The sequence below is a fragment of the Nicotiana sylvestris genome, chromosome 2 (assembly GCF_000393655.2).
Source record: "Nicotiana sylvestris chromosome 2, ASM39365v2, whole genome shotgun sequence".
NCBI classification, from domain to species: domain Eukaryota; kingdom Viridiplantae; phylum Streptophyta; class Magnoliopsida; order Solanales; family Solanaceae; genus Nicotiana; species Nicotiana sylvestris.
In genome coordinates, this window is record NC_091058.1 from 212,241,995 (window position 1) to 212,262,374 (window position 20,380).

Sequence of the window (20,380 nt, forward strand, 5' to 3'; positions counted from 1 at the left end):
GAACTTGCACTCTAGATATTTCGTCTTAGTCCTGATCAACTTGAAACTCTTATATTCGAGGGTCTGTCTCCAAACCTCCATCCTCTCGTTGATACCGGCTCGTGTCTCATCAATCAGAACGATATCGTTAGCAAATAACATACACCATGGTACCTCCCCTTGGATACGGTATGTCAGTGCATCCATCACTAGGGCAAATAGGAACGGGCTGAGCGCCGACCCTTGGTGTAACCTCATAACAATCGAAAAATGCTCTGAGTCGCCTCCCACTATCCTAACTCGAATTTTAGCTCCATCATACATGTCATTTATCACCTTAATATAAGCGACCGCCACCCTCTTTTGACTCCAAGCATCTCCATAGGACCTCTGTAGGGACCTTGTCATACGCTTTCTTTTGTGTATACTATATAGTCTAGGAAGGAAAACAAACGTTCTGGCCTAGATTTAGCCTAGAAAGATGCAGCTCTCAATATCATAGATAATGATAGAAAACATAAGGAGATCTCCCATGTATTTAGTCAACCTTGATAAAATACAATGCACTTCATTTAGATGGCGATATACCTAAATTTTAAAATATGGGATGTTACACATCAATATTTGACCATCAAGGGGTATGTAGAATTATTGAGAAACCCCCCCCACCCCCCCACCCCAACAACCAAAATAACCAAAGGTTTAGAGTTCAAGTCATGAAAAATGAGACTGTCTTGATGGGCAACAATTTACTCTCCTTAGTGAACTTATCCGGTGTGGATTCAAATTAGTCGGGTCAACAATTTCTGAGTATCAGATGCCGAACATATATTCCTGCCACTCCTAATCAAATTTATAACTTAAAATTTTATGTATGTCATAATTTGTTGTTCAACGAAAAGAAGAAAAAGGAAGAATAAAAATATAGCAACTATTTTAGAGAGAACTAAATATTTGACACTAAGTTACCTCCATTAATGAAATAATAACACTCTCAGATAAACAACTATTGACATAGAAATATGTGAAAACTTAAGGAATAAGGAGCTAATGTTATATAATGAAATCATCAATAATCTAAACAACTTGCTTTCTTGTTCCTCTTTTCTTTGGATCTTCACTTAATGGATTTGTGTGGGAAATTCCCAAAAGTTGTCCTCTCAAATTTACAAAAACAACAAGGGTCGTACACAGAGACGAATCCAAGATTTTAAATCAGTGAGTATAGAGTATCTCTATAGAGTATCACTGCATCCACCCTTACTTTGTAGCGGGGAATACAAATTTGGAATTAATATATATTTTTCAAAAAAAAAAATAAAAAAAATTCAGCTGTATGTATAGTTCTCCACTGCCCTCTCATAGTACACTTCAATGGTTGGACATGATTATTGGCGCGTCTGCTCTGTGTAGTTTACTAGCTGTTCAATTACAACCTGAAAAAGAGTTAAAAGTCCACAAACAAAAATAAGTCATGCACCAAATAGAAAGCTCTTCTTTAGAGAAAAGGGAAAAAATAGAAAAGATACTGTAGTTACAAAGAAAACAGGCATTAGCAGAACAAATTTAATCGTTAAGAACAAAAAGAAGAAGCTAGACGACTAAACTGAGATACTCGTATAACCAAAATCAAGATAATTCGAGCTATTGCAGCTAAGATGTGCGAGAGAGTTGCATCCTGTTCAATGACCTAAAATGGTCCACAACGATCTGCTCATGTTGAAATGTTTAGATTCAAAAGTGAAATGTAGAGTGAAAGATAAGGCTTATTTCTGAAGATGCAGTTTAGGTACTGGGAGCAAGCTAAAAATATCAAATAGAATCAAGAAGAATCTTAAACAAACAGACATATTAGTTTAAGCAGTACAGTTGATATGGAGTTTTACTATAAGCTTATATGGAGAGAGTGAATCAGCTATGTCAAAGCCCTGATACTGTCGTGTTAATGATTTCAGACTATTTTCTTTGAATAGAATATATCTGAAGGCAACATAGGAACCGACCTACTCCGCTATCCACTGTGTTCGAAAGACTCAATTCCACACAAAGCAAATGTGAATCAAGGTTCATTTTCAATACGAGATATATCCATGAGATGTTTATTCTGCATTGTTTGAACATTGTATGACCTGATCAACGCATCCATACGCGTCTCCATAGCTCACACAAATCAAAGATGTGGGCTACAAGTTCCTAGGACTGAATTCTTATTGAGGGCGATTAGTCTGCACGTGGCAATAAGAAACTGAAGCCTGAATTTTCTCGAATAAGTGGGGGTGGTTCGATGTCTGCAATATCAATCTGATCCATTGATTTAGAGAGGTCATCAATTGAGAACGGTATGCTGCACCATGATCAACAAGTGTGATCAGCAATCAGTGAAAATTTCATTCTCAGGACGTGGTGCACAGAAAGGAAGAGGCAAAAGTTTAGGATAATAGAATCTTATAACTAACCTTGAATCATCATCAAGCAAAAAAGAATTGCTGACTGCATTATTAGAGTCTTCAGTCATTAATACACGCATATTGGATATAACCTGTCAAATAATTGTTAAATTCTATTCATATAATTGCTAGCAGAGGACAACGTAAGAAGATGTTGACAATTAAAGATGGAGGAGACAATGTTCAAAGCTGCATAAGCCAATCCCAGCAACAAATAATGAATTCATACTTTAGTGAAGCAGGGATTGAGGACATACTATAGAAAAATTGTTGTATCTAAATTGAGAATGGCCATAAAATCAATATGCACTACATGACGCAAAGGAACATCAAAATTATAGACTATCTGGTACCAAAATAACATCTAGAATATTTGCTGGACATAAGTTATGGCTTACATCTGGCGAAAGGCTATGTGTGCCATATTTGTCATCCCAATACATTGTGCTGATTCTGTAAAGTTGTTGAATGCTAAGCACCTGTTCATGATTCACAACTTAATGAAAATGATAACGTATGGGATCAAGAGGTAGCTCTTCGGAATATGTAGTTGTCCAGTACTTACAGGACAGAGATCGTGACTTATTTCATCCAATGTCTTCTTTGGCTTCTGGTGTATGACCTGGCATAGTCAAAAGGAGCACAATCAAGGATTTCTGCTGATGAAATATGGACAAGGCCCATTCCAATTCTTTGGAACTACAGTTTTTAGGTTTGTTCACTCAAATTTTGTGACACATATCTTCAATCATGATCATATTGCATAGGAATAAGTATGAAAAGAGATTTCTGTTAGTACAGGGCACGGACATAAATTTGTAATTGTAAAAGAATCTGAGAATCCAACCAAAACCTTAAGACAATGGGTACACTAACCCAGGACATTATAAGTTCCTTTGGAAACCTTTACTCAAACAATGAGGGGCAAATGTATTGCTTTAACACCCACCCGCATGTGTAATCTGGTTCTATGGTGTACACGTGGGCTGATGTTTTTTTTCTGCAAATGCTTTTTATCTCTCTTTTTTAGAAGTAGAGAGATAGGAGGTCCAACATGAGTGGTCTAGAGTAGAGGGAGATATAGTTGGCTCAACATGTTAATGAGTGGACCTGGAGAAATTTTATTGCTCGATGGGTTGAATTGAGAGAGAGAGAGAGAGAGAATATGGGCTGAGTTGAGAGAGAAGCCCAAAAGCGATAGATGAAGAGAGAACGGACCCAAAACCTTAAGGCAATGGGTGGAGCGACCTAGGACATTATAAACTCCTTTGCAAACCCTTCCACAACCGATGGGGGACAAATGTTTTTCTCAAACAGTACCACTAATTTTCTTCTATCTTATATTACTAGGCAAAATCTTGCTATTGTAGTTTATCGAAAAATATGCACTAAAAATATGCACTAGAGGACGATGTCCTTTGCCTTTGCTATCTTTCAGTTTATACATTCAGTTTTCTCTTTAATCCAGATAAGAAGATGCATTACCAAAAATCCAATTGCCTGTCTTATATGTTTGAGCTCCTCCCAAGCTAGTCCTGCATACTGAACAAGTTCCTTTCATCAGTGAGAAAAAAGAGTGGGGGAATAATGTTTAACAAGTGGCAAGAGACCAAGATACCTCATCAGTTGCTTTGTAGCACCAGTGTTCCAGTTCTGCCAAGCCAGTTTTCACATACTCACCATTGCTAAATGAACAGCATTCTCTTCTCAGCAGAAGGCTACAGGAAGGAGGCACAAATAAAGAAATATAAGGTTTAGTTTATAGTTGAATCGTGAAGTTAAAAAATATTATGAGATGCCCCTTGACAACAGACCTGTTAAATAATTGGACATTGATGAAAGAAAAGACTTGAGTAAATACTTTGCGTACAAGAAATGGAGGCACCTGAAATACCAGAAATAAAATAACCCTAATTAAGAAAAAGCCAGTAGGTACTTGTCCACAAGACAGAATCTACCCCACGTCTAAAAGTCGTATCTTGAGGTAACCAATATATTTCTTCTTTCATATATGTATGACTTAATTTATGATAGAGAATGTTCTGCCACAATGCATCATATACTTAACAGACGGTCACAAGTTTCAGAAGAGTACGGTCATCCTTCCTTCATCAAGAATATATTACTTAAATTACATGAAAGTAACTTCTTATCAAGTTCTGGAATGCATCTCAAATCCTATATCATATTAGTCACTTTGTGAAGGAAATGATGAGAGCTATCCAACACCATTGCTTCGCGAAATCACCTAGGTTGGATTGCAAAGGATAGTGGAGCTTAGGATTTTGCATAGTTTTAGTTCAATCAACAAGAACTATGGAGCGAGAATCTCAAGGATATTAACTATTGATGCTAGATCAGAGCTCATTGAGTATTCATCCATAACAAAGTAAAAACTATAAATCTCAAAAGTTGCCTGCGAAACCACTTCAGTCCTATCGTTATAGCTACTTTTGGTTCCAATTTTCTCGTCCTGTTCTACTGTTCACTGAAGTCCAATATTCAAATGGGCAGAGATAAGATGCCATTAATCTCACTGTTATAGAACCAGCAATATGTTTCTGTGGCTCTTACATGATTGACTTTCAATATGTTCAAAAAGTTAGCAAGGCTCTTGACAATTCCTTGCCAGTGAGCGATCAAAATTTCCTGAGCAGCAGCATTTGCAAGTGTACGTGCTGTTGACCCTTTAAGTAAACCTGCTCTGGATATTCTTGGTGCCTAAACCATACAGTGGAGCATGTAAAAAGTTTTCAGTACACCAAGCATCTGATGTTCTCTACTAAATTAAAATATTTAGATAAATCTACGGTAATATCTTTGAACCTGAATGCACAACCCCAGCAGTGGAGAAATCTCTTTCTTAAGATTATCACGGATCATTCCATAAATCTTTTCCACATATGCTGTTAGCTGCTGTTTAAACAACAAAGCAGGATATTTGGCTTCAACTTGGCGCAAGCTATCCGCTCCACCAGCCGAATCACCATCAATGAGAGAAAGATTGACACCTTGAGGGGTTCCACGAAAGCTCTAAAAAATTCTTTTATCAGCAAAAAGTGTTATACATAAATGATAAATATCAATGTAAAAAATGGAACTATTTTCACCTGTGTCATTCTCCCAAATAAAGAGGCTGATGACGATCGCCTGTGCTGTGGGGTCATCCCAGCAGCACCACCAGCTTTCAACGTACGTTGCAGCAGAAGCAACAAAGTAGATGCATTGGATAGCCAATAGGCTAACATATCATTGTTGTCCTGAGTCTACAATATAGAAAAACTAGTTTTTTAAGTGAAAAATAGACCTTTATTTTATTTATCTGCATCTTTCACTATTACAATGTATTAACTATATTAACACTGACCTCAATAGCTTGGCCAATGGTTTGTATTACCCTGTCAAAGATACTGGTTCGCTCAACTTCGAACGATCGCCACTGCCTAAGGCACTTGTAAATAATGCAGGCCGCAACAGGTCTGCCCTTAGAGAAGCCAAGGTGCTGTGCAATACACCGGATGAGCAAGTCCTGATACTCCTGTTGTTTATCATTAAGTGATTTCTGTGGTCTTCCCTCGACCTCGGAACTTTCCCTTGAAAATGAAGTGCTATGCAGATCCTTTACAAATTTCAATTGTTAGTCAACCAATAAAAGAGGACAGCAATATACTAAAAGGACAATTAATATGCAAGCCTTTGACTTACTACGTTACTACTTCTTGTGCTCTCGGTCCTCTGCCAATATCATAGAACAGGGAAAAGTAAGTTATAGATTTAACATCCAATATGAGTCAAGGTTTGCAGGATTACCTGAATACTCGATCTTGATCGTCCAGACAGCAATTTATTATTCTGTGCCATTGTCAGAGCCTGTTGGCGAAGTACTTTATTTTCCGACTCTAAGTTGGTGAGCTTTTCTTCAAGCCTATTGGTAAGAAGGAAAAAAAAAATTCATCAACTAAATCCTGAAAATGTCCAAGGTTCTCCGAGATGTACATTTTGTTGTACAAGGATATCACTGATAGACAATATTTGGTCTAATATTCCAAACAAGTGCTCAAAGCAGGTTTAGATCAAGAGCTATCCTTTCCTCGACATTAGTCAGAGGTGACTATGACAATCATTAGCCTCTGAAAGAGGACCATTAACTGACTGACTTCCGAGCACAACTTGAGCAATTAACCTTCAAGTCACAGGACAAATTTATAATGGTGTATGTACACATATAACAAAGAAACCTATTGTGTGAACGGTCTCATCTAAAAGCCTAAACTGAGAGAGGGAACATGTTTATTTATATATATTGTATAAAGCACTTTCCCTCACATGAAAGAGGTGGAAAGAAAAACTTGGTAATCTTCTTCACAGATACTAGTCTCGACTTTGAATCTGAGCTTTAGATCAAGTAGAAGAACAAACAGAAGGATATTTCCACTCGAAAAGTAGATTCTTAAAAAGGAAATCCGTTACTTGTCATGACCCCGCATTACTTAGCGTCGGTCACGGTCTCCCTGCTGGGTTGTGACCTTACTATATTTTAGTTATTTTAATGTCTCAAAGGTTGGTAATCTCTATTCTTACAGTATATAAGGAATAAAACAACTTATCAATTTATTCTAGTAGTTACCTGCTCACTGATTCCTGAAGTTGTTGAACTTTTTTTTCAGTTTCTTCCAACTTCTTGTGCTTTTCTTCACTTGATTCTTGAGCTTCAGCACATTTCCTCTCAGAATCATCAGCACGTTGCTTTTCCGATTGCAATAATACCTATATAAAGGTTGAAAAAAGATGAATTTACACTCATATCTATACAGTCTCTCCTTAGTTCTAGGGTGGGGGAAATGTCACGTTGAGAGAACATGGGGTTAACTTTACGAGTTCAGTGTCGTTACATTTAAAGTTTCCACTTCTGCATTTAAAGCGTCAATCTTTTCTGTATCCTCGACAAGAACCGGCTTCTCTTCCACGATCGAGGTGGCTTCTTCAATTGCTTTCTGAGCAGTCTCACGTTCCTTGACGAGCAGTGCATTGGTTTGATCCACTTTGCTTTGCACTTCTTCCAGGGAATTCTTCAACTTTGCTATTTCCTGGCCCTTTGCTTCTTCCAAGTCCGTCTGTGAAATAATGCATCAAATAGTGTCCCTTTCTAAAAATGGAAAACTTATCATAATCCACAAGCCAAAAAGCTATATTGCACGGACTCTCCAAAATGCTCCCACACCCGTGCCGGATCCTCCAAAATGCACCTGGTGACATTTTCGGAGAGTTCGAGCGACATAGCCAAAAAGCGGCAAAAATATTTAGCTTTCAATTAATATCTTGTTCCCGGATGATATCCAGGTTAATTCTCCACTGTGTTTACATATCAAGCAGGAAAAGGAAATACGCGATGTAATGCAAGTGTATTACCCTTAGACGTTTCTCCAACTGCAGACGCCATGTAAGTTCTTCAACCTGTTTTTCAAGCTTATCCTTTGCTTCTTTTAGTGCACCTGTTTCTCTTGCAGCCTGAAGGTAATGGAAATGTGTATTAACAATCCACAGTGATAGACACAAAATAGAATTTTACTCTATCAAATAGAAAACAAGAATTCTGATACATTTTTCTTGATATGTGGAAGGACAACTCCTTAGCAGAAAATATTAGGGGGACTATAAGTTCAGAGGAGCGATTAAGTGATCCATCATACTGCAGAATAGCTTTAGTCTTTTGCTATGCAAATAACAATAATAAAGGTGAATTATCCACCAGGGGCGGAGCTAGAAGCTGAATGCGGATTCGGCCAAACGCAGTAGCTTTTGCTCAAACAGTGTATTTGTGTTAAAAAGTTCATTAAATATGAACAAATATTAAATTTAGAGCCCAGTTATTAGCACTTGAAGTCGTCATTTTAAAACTCAGAACTCATAAAGTTAAAATCCTGGCCCCACCTCTGTTATCCACCACTTAAATAAAGGCCTTAGCTAGCAAATTTTTAGTTAGGACAAAGAGCGTCATCTCAGAGCAAGTCAAAGGAAAGTGAAAACTGTAATACAGAAAAAATGGGACAACAACCCTAAACCTACCATCTTTAGTTTCCGAAGCTCTTTCTTTGCAACCCTTCCCCTCCATCTGCATTGTGTTACAATTGATGCAATTATGAGTTTCTTGTAGTATGAAAAGGCTCTGTGTCCATGCCAATGTGCCTGCAAACTTTTTCTAGTTAATAGCAGAGACCACCAACTTGTTTGGGACTGAGGCGTAGTTGTTGTCGATGTTGTTGTTGTAATAGCAGAGAAGAAAAAGTATGATCAACCTTCTGAATCAATAGAAAACATAAGTAAACTAACTTGTATAATAATTGCTGCTTTAGTTTGTCTTTTATATCTGAATTCCTTTCGTGCAGCTGTCGCTCGAATTCCTGTCTGAAGAGCAATGACATTAATTTTGAGTCTAGTATAGGACTTTCGGGCCAAGTGTCCGCGCAATTTTGTCTGGATTCTGATAGAAGCAGCTTGTCTTTTCATATTGTCATACAATTTGCAAGCAAGCCTCCCTGTTGAACATTATAAAGCGAGAACACAAAACTCAGTAAGCTAATTACATGGTACTTATTTTTGCACTTATAAAGCATGGGCCAAGAGATAATGAAAGACAAACCTCGGCATGAGGATTGTAAGCAAATTGCAGCCTTCTGCAAAGCAAGAAAGTATTTCCGAGCGATATGAGTTCTAATTTTCCTTTGGATTGTCTTAGCTGCAGTGGCTAGTTTCTGTGCTCTGTGTGAATCCAGCTCAGCCATCTGACCAGCTCTGAGAAAAACTTTCGTTTTTCCGATCTGCAAAATCAATCCGACCTCTCTGAGAAAAAGTGGATTCATAAATTTCGGAATTCATGTTACATTGAATAAAAGAGCATCAACCTTAAGAATGCTGCATGTAAACTGTACATGACAATATTGTGGAGAACTATCCCAAACAAACGAACCAATTTTAACCATGCGAATAGTGGATAGTAATAGTCTTAACCCTTAGCATACAAAATGATATGGTAAGCAGTGCCAGCCTACACTCCAGCTGTCCGTAAACAAAATGGATATAAAAGTGTTGCAGATAACAGACAAATTAACCATGGTTTAGATATATGTGTGATATGAATGACTTCTCAAATTAAAAACATGATTTTCTTTTCTTTTGGTGAAAAAAGACGGCAATGGAAAACCTAGCTCCTTGCTTGAAAATGAGAACAATGTAATTCAATGTAGAATGGTCAACCTGAGATTATACCTTGCAAATTAGGTATAAAAGATATGTTAGATGAGCCATATCAACAAGTTGAAGAGGGTTCTACTACATTGATTTTCTACTTAAAGTCTAAAACTACAGAGAGTGCTAGACGAGAAAGAGATATATACACATAACTGAATAACAAAAACGCTATCGATTGTGACGTCAAAGAACTAAAAAATGAGCTTTGTAGAAAAGCAAGAAAACTGTCATATAACCTGAGAACCAGCGAGCCCCATCTTTTCCAGAATCTTTGTGCATGCAACTTTTTCATCGGCACTGCTCACAAGCAGGTCAAATCAAGATAGCATGTCACTTCGCCATCAAGAAGTCAAGACACCGTAAATTAAAGTTTTCTTTTATATTTTTGAAAAAAAAAAGTTGTTTTGGTGTAGGAATTCAAAATCAGTACTTACTGTCCTTCCAAGACCTCTGGAGCAAGAAGACCAAATCGGTTTAGAAACTCAAAGAATGTCTTACGGGTAGGGTAACCAGCACAGCTAATTCTAATTGCTTCTAGAACACCCTGAGAACAACAAAATATAAGTGTATAGTTCAAGGGTAAATGACAACAACATACCCAGTATAATCCCACCGTATAGTTCAAGAGTACAAAAGGAAATTCTTCATCCAAAAATGTCAAAAGTTTTACTCACACCACAACGCAGTTGCTGCAAAATGTTAACATTCTCAAAAATTGCAGGTTTCAATTGATTGTTGGGCTTCACACATCTGATATAATGAGGTTCCGTAGAATTCAGAGTTTCCATCAAAGATGTAAGTTGTAACTGCACCAGTTTAATCAGAATATCAGGTTTTCACCTACTTAAAGCAGTAAGGGTTCGGCAATTCTGTTATGCCATGATGAAAAATATTCTCAGTTCACCAAAATCCATCAAAGGTAAATAAGTCAGTAATTACCTTAAAACGGGAACCGATGGATGAGAACTTCGACGATTTGGCTGATGATTTAGTTGCCTCCTCAGCAACAGGAGGGAAGAGGCCAGCTACAAATGAGCATTTGGAAGCACTCAACAAATCTTGATGCTCAGGAACAACATAGTCTTTGTTCTTATCCAAAAATTGATCAGACTGGTATTGAACCTGAACAGAAAGTAAGCGAAACTCTTACGACACCAAAACCTTTACTGTTAGTAATGCCCTATATCCAACACAAGAACATTTGACAGCATCTAGTTCAAATGAATATAATTTACCTCTCCAGCATAATGAGCAATGGTAAAATCAGTGCGGGACAGTTTTGGTTTGACAAATCGTTTGTGGGACTTGAATGTCTGATAAAGCTTCTGAGAGAATGTTTCATGAGTTGACTTGGGGAACATACTGGAAGAGTCCATTTCAAAGAGAATGTCAATTCAATCATTCAAACATTAAATGCAGGGGAGCAACGCATATAGCAGTATGACACTCATATATACAGGGGCGGAGCTAGAAGTTCGAGTACGGGTTCGGTCGAACCTAGTAACTTTTGTTCAAACAGTGTATTTGTGTTAAAATAGTTATTAAATATGTACGAATATTAAATTTAGAACCCAATTATTAGTACTTGAAATCGTCGTTCTAAAATCCAGAACCTTTAAAGTTAAAAATCTGGCTCCTCCTCTGCATAGATAAAGATGAAGTGTTATACATCTTACCAGGCTTCATCAAGAAGAGCGATGATACCTCCAGGTTTCTGAAAAAAGCATTATAAATCAATTTACAAAATGCCACTTCAAGATGGTGTAGTACAAAAAAACCGGTAGGCTGCTTTAAGTGGAAAGTGATGAACCAAAAGAATCAGTGAATGCTGAGAAAGGCATGGTGAATTTATGGGAGTTATTCTTTTCTTTCATTGCACCGCTAACTTTATAATTTCTAATACCATACTTGGATCTAATTGGAACCTAATAGTATTGGTTTCCTCTAACGAAACAGGTTCTATTACACATAAACCAAATAAAGAAGTCCACCGGCAAACTAAAGATAATGTAGTGATACAAGTAAATGAATCAAAAACTCATTACCTTAAAGGAAATACCATGACAAAGGAACTAAAAGATCTAACGGTGTCAATAAGTAAAAATGAAATAATTAAAAACTCTCTTTTAAGTAGTCGAGTTGCATCACTTGAACAATTTCTAACGATTTCCTATTATACCACCAAATTTATGTGCAAGGCACAAGCATGCAAATTAGTACTACCTCTATTCCATTTTATATGGCACTATTTCCTTATTAGACCATTCCAAAAAGAACGCTACCTTTCTATATTTGGAAACAATTTAACTTTAATCTTCCGATTGTATCGTTACTGACATGCTTTTATGGCCACAAAAACCTCATGGCATGTTTAAAACTACAAGTTCCAAAAGTCTTTCTTTCTTTCTTAGACTCCCTATCCAGTCAAACCTCGCCCCATAATTGAAACGAAGGGAGTATTAGAAAGTCAGGATCAAAGAAAATTCTGACCAACTCTCACTACACAAGTCTCCTTTCCCAGTTGCTTTTAGTGTTGTAGACAAATGACAAGTAGAACTCAGAGAAACAGAAATACATGTACATATGAAGGAAAGCTTCTTCTGCTAACTAAATGAGGAAACCTTTTCAATAAGATCCAGAACATCTTGATTGTCCACAAATTCTATGTAGCTCCAATCAATCTCTTCTTTAGTGTATTCCTCCTGCTCCATCTTGAACACGTGCTGAAATGCAAATTTTTCACTCTAGTTCAGTTTTGGCTTAGATGAAATGGACAGAAAATGCTCTAAAATTTCAACTAGAAATACCTGGTTAAAATGTTGCTGCAGCTTCTCATTTGTGAAATTAATGCAGAATTGTTCAAAACTGGGACACAAAAGTTAATGAGTCAATGAGAAAACACAACATTTAACAATTTTCCTGTCTGTCCAAGAACGATTTGATGCATACCTATTAAGTTTAAAACTTTCAAAACCATAAATGTCAAGAACACCAATTAGAGATTTTGAGTTCGGATCTTGACCAATCGAGTTATTTATTTTGTCCACCAACCTATAAACAGTAGAAAACGATGCACCTTAGTGTCAAATAATCAGTAAGAAACCACATTTAACAATCTGGTCCAGATGATAGAATCATACCAGTCAAATAAGCGAGAATATATCGTTTTAGCAAGCCCATCTCTACTAACTGCTGCACCATTAGGATCAAGACTTCTCTTTATAACTTCTTCAGGTGTGACCATTACACGTTTCAATAGCGCATCTTCCAAATCATTAAGATCACACCTGATAGAAGAATTAAATCACATCAAACATTCTTGACAAAGAATAAATTAATAGAGAGAAGTAAAATTTGAAGCCCAAGAACATACGCCAGAAGCTCAGCAACAGTCTGAAGATGGAACTTAGATTTGTCATCTTTTAAAACTGATGAGTCAATTTCTTGGCCCTTTGAAAAGTTAATATTACCAAGATGAAGAACAGAAGCCACTACTCTAAAAATTGCTTCCTGAAAAAGAAACAAGGAATAACTTAGACTCTGAATCAAAAATAAAAATTTGCAGCACAAACTAAATGAACAACGACATTACCTGCTCTTTCTCACTAATGCCAACAATATCCATGGCCCTCCTTGTTGCAAGATAATCTTGAGCATCACTTACACCAACTAGTTCGTAGCAATTCGATTGATTAAGATAGTGAAATGATTTAGGATTCCCCAACTTATACTTTTCAACCTCCTGTTAAGATAGGAAAACTGTCAAAAGGACATCATGACTATCAAATAAATTTACACCAAGAGATGAAAGATATTAACAAAGAGAGAAGCTATGAAATCTGATTTACCTCCTGGGGTGCTGCACATAGAAGGTAGAAACAATGATAGTTGCGTTCAGGATCTGAAACTTGGCAAACACGAGATCTTTCAAGGAGGTAAGTTCTAATAGCTGCACCAGATATTCTTCCACTTTTGTCAAACTGAATCTCCACAAATTTACCAAAACGACTGCAACAACATATGTAATGAGCATTCAGAAGAAAAAACATATGCCAAAGCAACTAAATGAGTCACTTCTTGATTGGAAGCATGAGCAGAACAGTATCTCACCTTGAATTGTTATTTCTAACTGTTTTGGCATTGCCAAATGCTTCAAGTACTGGATTTGACTGGAGATAAAACAACAAAAAGCTAAAAGAATGAGAAAACCAGTAAAGAAGGCTTCTAAGAAAACGACAGACAACCCTTAAGCTTGAAGACTTAAGCCTAAAAAGCGAAGTGTGCCATTAGCTTACCTACCTAAGTTTAAGGAGTAAAGAGTTTAAAATAAGCTAAACTCATCAAGATCATACAGCTTACCTCTAGAACTTGCTGCTCGACAGTTCGCCCTTCAGTGCCTTTACGGCCACCCAAATAAGCAAGGTATTGCATAAGCATTTTAGTAGTTTCAGTCTTACCAGCCCCACTTTCACCACTGACCAATATAGAATTGCTTTTACCTTCATTGATCATTTGCCTGATTCATTTTGATATCTCAGTTATGATTGTATACTTTCTGAGGGTAAATCTTGTGGAATGGAAGTTGAACACATGAGTACCTGTAAGCGGCATCAGCAATAGCAAAGACATGAGGACTTAGTTCGCCAAGCGGGGCTCCCTTGTATTGTTCCATCATGTGGCGATCGTATAGATGGGGCAGCCTTTGGAATGGATTGATGGCGATGAGAATACTTCCAGTATAAGTCTGTCATAAAGTCACATTATTATACAAGATTATGATTGAACCACCCTTAGATGCAGCAATTCATTCTCACCAATCTACAGAATATGGACCATAAACTTACATAGATTTCATTGAGTTGATATCTTGCAGCCAAATTCTGCAAGACGCCAGGCTCATGCAAATAAGATAACTTGGTCATGTCATCGACTCCGCCAGCAGGAGCATCTTCATCTTTGGGATATATTTTTGATAAATTTGCTGTAACCTAGATGAATTGAAAAGTGAAATATATGTAAACTGTTACGAGCCAAGACGTTGCCAATTTAGAGGTGTGTTTCTTGCATTGAAATTTGTGTCAACACAAATTAAGAGGAAACCAGACTGCCTTTTATTAAGACATTCTTAAACAAAAAAAGAAAAAAGAAAAAGAGTAAATTGACGTAAATCAGACCAATGATGTTTCTGCCTTTCACTAGAAGGTTATCAGATGCTGAGACTGCTGCATGTCAAAATATTGGTTCAAATACTCCCCCAGAATAAGTGGAAAGAAAGGATATAGTGCAAAGACAGTTCAAATATATGTCAATACTCCTCGCACTCCCCTTGTCATGGAACTATAATATAACTTCTAAGCTAATGTGGAAACGACATACACTCTTAAACTCACAAACTATGCAAAGTTGTACTACTAATCAAGATCATGCTTAAATTCTAAAACAAACAATGCCGAGATACTCGTGAATAAGATCCTGTGCACTGGCAAGTATTTGAATAACACTATGAAGTTCATAATCCAGAATACATTCATTTGCAGTTTTGACAATGGATTTCCCACTCGAGATTCGTCTAAGCCAATAAAGAGAGATTAATCAGTTAGCGGTCAGAAAATCAGCTTGTCAGTTAAATATCTCCTTAAATCGATTCCGAAATACACATTGAAATTGCCATGGGAAGACAAATAAGTAAACTGAAACTGCAAGAATAAGATACTGTTCCCTGTACAGGAGCTAAGACATACCGTCCTCCCATCAGATGTCTGGACCTGAACATCCTGTCCATTAATCTGTGACACTTGTCCATCAATCCAAGCAACTGATTGATCCTCAATCCATACATGAGAACCTACAATGATATTTACTGGAGTGCTCTGCATACAGTTTTACCTTTCCATCAGACCAAAAGCAGAAATTCTTTTTTTTTTTAATCTTTTGTTTAAAACATCACAGAAAGAATATAGTTATTTACTTATCAAGCGATAGAGGCTAAAAGAATAGGAACACATGCTCCATTATAAAGAATAAGTGTTTGTTGATGCTAAAAATTTCAGAACAGCATTTCAGTGGGAAAAAAGGGTTCCTTCACGTGTTGGAGGATCCCGTTAAAGATAAAACCACATATTTTCCTGTTGATCAGTCACTATACCCATACTACTGTGAGATTGTAACATCATGAAAATATGCTCTCATTAGGTTCAGCTTATAATTAGTTTGCTGGATAACTACGCCTGTATATCTTTTTCCCAAGACGAAAAAGATAAGAAAAGAAACTACTGCCGTATCTGAAGTTCGTTGATGACTACATATCTGAAGACTAAAGTAAATGAACAAGGAGAAGAGCTTCTCCCTGATTTTTTGCTCCCCCACCCTCAACTAATCCCAACCCATTATTGCTTTTCGGATGTGCAGACTTATACAGAAGGAAATACAACTCAACGAACTCATGAAACCAACTTTCTATTTCTGTCACACTCTTTTCAGACAAAATTAATAAAATGTTAATCTGGAAAAAACATTTTTGAGTTTTTCACCTCGTTTGAAATTTGTCGAAGACCTCAATTCACTACTACACTCAAACTTCTGTTCTTCATAATTTAAATTACACTCCATCCAATGCTTCCTCAATCCCTGACTAGTGGCTATATAAATCAACTACACCTCAATCTCACACTCGTTGGGCTCAGCTATATGAATCATCTGTTCCAATTTATTCATGTCCTTCCATTCAAATACTAAATAATTTGTCTTTCATATCAGGGATTGAGGTCCTCTAAGTTACCTAATGTAGCTCTAAATTATCTAAAGTTCCCATGAAGTTTTTGCAAATACATGAGCATTGAGCCAATGACTTTGGAAAGATATTCAGCAAGAATAAAACATTTCCCAATTAGTAGTACTATAAAAACAATAACAATAACAACTACAATTATGTTTTGAACCTAAACTAGTGAGAATAGGCTATATGGATCCTCATTATCCACCCAATATAAAACCATTTACCAATTAGCACTATACAAACAATAACAAACAACTATGTCTCAAACCCAAAGTAATAAGCATCCATTGTATGAATCCTCGATATCGACCCCGTTCCCATACTTAAAATGTTTGTCTTTTAGATAGATTAGGTTTCTCTAACACTAGTCCTTAAATTTCAACTAGTAAAAATAACACACTATAACTCACGAAATGATTAATACTCGAGAAAACATGCCATGATCTTAAATATTCCCTCTTTTCCATTTTATGTGGTGGGATTCAAAGTACAAGGGTCAAACTGCTTAATTTACAGCGTGATTTCTGACATAAATTCTTCAAGTTATCTAATACAATATTTACATATCTAGAAACTACATATAAACAATATATAAGCCACGATAGTTAATAATTCAAAATATTCTTAAAATGTTTTAAAATGTCGTGGTAAACAAACCTCCTTCATTTCCAAATAGTAACGAGTTTAAAAATATCTACACCTAACCTCCATTATAAGTGAGATTTGTAATCCTGAAAATAGGACGAATTACCTAAGTGATGTGATAGTGAACAATTTTTTTTTACCAAATAGTGATAGTACCAAATAAACTCAATAGTGGTAGTACCGCATAAACTAGAACATAGGAGCTCAAAAAAGGAACAAAGAGCAGGAAAAATTAACATACCATATCTACTATTCAAGGAATAATCTCAGACTACATCAAATTCAATTCTTCATCTATACATCCATGGCATTGACAGATTAGCAAATCCCTAATCCGAGTTGTAAAATTCCAGAATTTGGGGAAAAATAGAGTAACGAAATGCCCCCCAAAAGACATCAACAAATCGGCAATTGTTCTCAAGTCTGTGACCGTTGATCATCAATTGTTCGATCAATTGATTGAATGGATGTGACATTGTTAGAGACGAGAACCCAATGCTGCGGAATAGGAATTGTTGTTTGAATCTTTCGCCGCTTTTTATGAATCGTTGTGTATGTGTCCTTTGTATACGTTGTTGGCGGGGGCGCGAAAATTGCAATAAGAATTGAAGTTATATATACATTTTTTTTTTGGCCAACATCATATATAGAACTTGATTTTAATAAACGGCAAACGGCCAAATATATCCTTGTACTGTAAAAAGATTTAAATATATCTTTCGTTATATTTCGGGTCCAATTATATCCTTACCGTATATTATAGGTTTAATTATACCCCTCTTCTGTTAAGTTTGTCCAAAGTGGACATCCAATCCTATGTAGCACTGACATTTGATGAGGTGTATGTCATATTACATGTCACCTCAACGCCCATAATCCATATATAAAAGACTAAAATTTAAAATACAATATTTGCGGTAACGGTGACAATAGTAGTGGAGGGAAAAAAATTAGTGGTGGAAAAAAATAGAAGGGAGGTATAAAATGGGTTATGGCCTGGGGGTGCACAGGTAGCAAGCCATGTGACATCTACCTTATCAAATGTCAGTGCCACATAGGATTGAATGTCCATTTTGGACAAAACTTAACGGAAAAGGGGTATATTTGAACCAATAGTATAACGATATGAATATATTTGAACTCAAAGTATAAAACATTTTCTGATAGTATACGAATATATTTGACCGTTTTTCGTTTAATAAATGTATGATTGTGACTTGGCAAACTAGTAAAATTATTGTCACGTGACCAAGAAGTTACGGGTTTGATACGGAAAAACAGCCTCTTGCATAAATATAAGGTAAGACTGCGTACAATAAATCGCTATGGTCTGGTGGTCTACCCCTTTTCCGAACCAATAATGCACCAGTATGATTGTGACTTTGATATAAACTTGTATCGATAATTTAATTACACTCGCACTTTACTATGTCTATGTGATTCTTATAATTAAGTAGTTGACGAGGGCAGGTCGAAGAAAAAGAATTACATGCTTTCTTAGGCTAGCAAACTCAAGAGTTCTTAACTAAAAATTAACTAGAATTAACACTAGCACATGTGTGAGTTTTGTATTTTTCGTTCTAAATAGATTAAAACTACTAAAATATAGATTTTGTACAACAACAATTCAATTTCATAATTTCATTTATTATAACGGAAGACAAACTGCTTGCTGGTACGAATATTATGAACGATAATGTAAATATACATTCCCGTAAAATAGTTGGTGGATATATATGAGTGATATGTAAATTAACAACTCCGTACTATAGTTGGTAGACATAAATGGCCTTGTTGTACCTCACTCTTACCTTCAATTAAGCGTTATTCTTTACCTGGAATATTTTTTTCTTTTTTTTCACCTTTCTTTTGTAGTAAAATCTTCCAAATATGTCCTTGTATTTGTTATTTATTTCTTCATATACTAAAGTATATTTCTAATAAATCAAGATACTTTCAAACCTTTTTTGATAATACATAGCTCCTTAACCCAACTTTTTGCAAGTGAAGTATGTACTATAAGTTCTTTGCCCCTACTTTTTTTCTATTTTTCTTAGTCTCCTATATTTAATTTGATAAATATATTAAACTTTGAGCCCTTCAAAATGCTTGAAAAGTTGTGAATGATGATGAATAATTATGCACAAAGATAAATCTAAAATGTTGATGACAATAACATTGAAGAACTCATTTGATATTAGGAGAGTACTCTGTCGATAAAATTTGTATAGTAATTCTAAAACTATAATTAAATTTCTCTTCGATCTTATTTGCAATAGAAAAATTATTTTGAAAATATAAATTTAGATTTAGTGATTTAAATAAATTATCAATAGAAAATAAATTTCAAAACTTTTTAAAAATTAATAAATTAGAATCTTGAAAATAAAATTAAAAAATATTGAAATTTTATCCAATTTACTTAATTAGGTGGGGATAGAACAAAGGAAAAGGGAGAAGTGTTTAGCAAGTAATCAACTTGTAATCTCACATTTATTAAATATGGCTTATGGTCACATGCTATTAAAACAAAGATATTTTTTTTCTATAAAACAATTTAATTTATCAGAAATCATATAATTCTTAATTGACTGGGTAGCGGAATTTTCTTTTAAAAATAAAGCATTAATGAGTTAATGACAAACTAAGTTAATTCTTGGAGTTTGTTTTAATGAATTTGGGGTTTTCTGAATTTCATCTAAACCTAGGCTTTAATCACCATATTTTTTTCTTGCATAAACTATGGTTATATGAAATTATGAGTAGTTAATCAATAAATACCAAAATTATCAATTAAAAGATCTTTTTTATTTCTACCTCTAATTAGATATTATATGCTTACAAATTCATAAAATATTAAAATATTTTCTTTAATCTATGATTATAGTCCATTTAGAATCATTTTACATACTTTAAATTGTGTTATTAAATATCAAGTTACCTTTGTCTCTTTGATATATGCTTATTCCGTAGCACACTTGTTTTGTTATAAATATTCTTTTAATAATATTATCCAATAATATGATCAGAAAACATAAATAATAAATAATAAATGGTTAAGAAGAGATTATCTTAGAAAAGTTGTCCTAAAAACATAACATAAATTATTATTATTATTATTATTATTATTATTATTATTATTATTATTATTATTATTATTAAGTAAAACTATTATGATGGACTTTATTGCCTTGATCTTGGACCCGGGCTCAACACGGGCTTTGCAGGACTAGTATAAATGATAATAATAATAATAATAATAATAATAATAATAATAATAGTTTAG

At 35.4% G+C, this 20,380-nt stretch overlaps 1 protein-coding gene across 1 annotated transcript; it reads right to left on the minus strand.

Moving 5' to 3' along the window:
* Window positions 1-1,070: 1,070 nt before the first annotated feature.
* LOC104215126 (myosin-9-like) lies at window positions 1,071-15,568 on the minus strand. The gene is given in 38 exon segments (XM_009764873.2): window positions 1,071-1,415; window positions 1,983-2,323; window positions 2,436-2,518; window positions 2,825-2,905; window positions 2,992-3,048; window positions 3,912-3,968; window positions 4,045-4,144; window positions 4,241-4,311; window positions 5,001-5,147; window positions 5,253-5,459; window positions 5,537-5,692; window positions 5,794-6,045; window positions 6,132-6,161; window positions 6,237-6,351; window positions 7,054-7,193; window positions 7,319-7,540; window positions 7,836-7,934; window positions 8,493-8,612; window positions 8,757-8,962; window positions 9,067-9,244; window positions 9,911-9,971; window positions 10,109-10,218; window positions 10,349-10,480; window positions 10,614-10,796; window positions 10,910-11,036; window positions 11,351-11,388; window positions 12,296-12,397; window positions 12,482-12,539; window positions 12,624-12,725; window positions 12,815-12,961; window positions 13,048-13,184; window positions 13,267-13,416; window positions 13,523-13,682; window positions 13,785-13,843; window positions 14,034-14,190; window positions 14,273-14,418; window positions 14,519-14,662; window positions 15,416-15,568. Coding segments are annotated over 37 exon segments (4,611 nt in total). The 3' UTR covers window positions 1,071-1,415; window positions 1,983-2,199.
* Window positions 15,569-20,380: the final 4,812 nt, after the last annotated feature.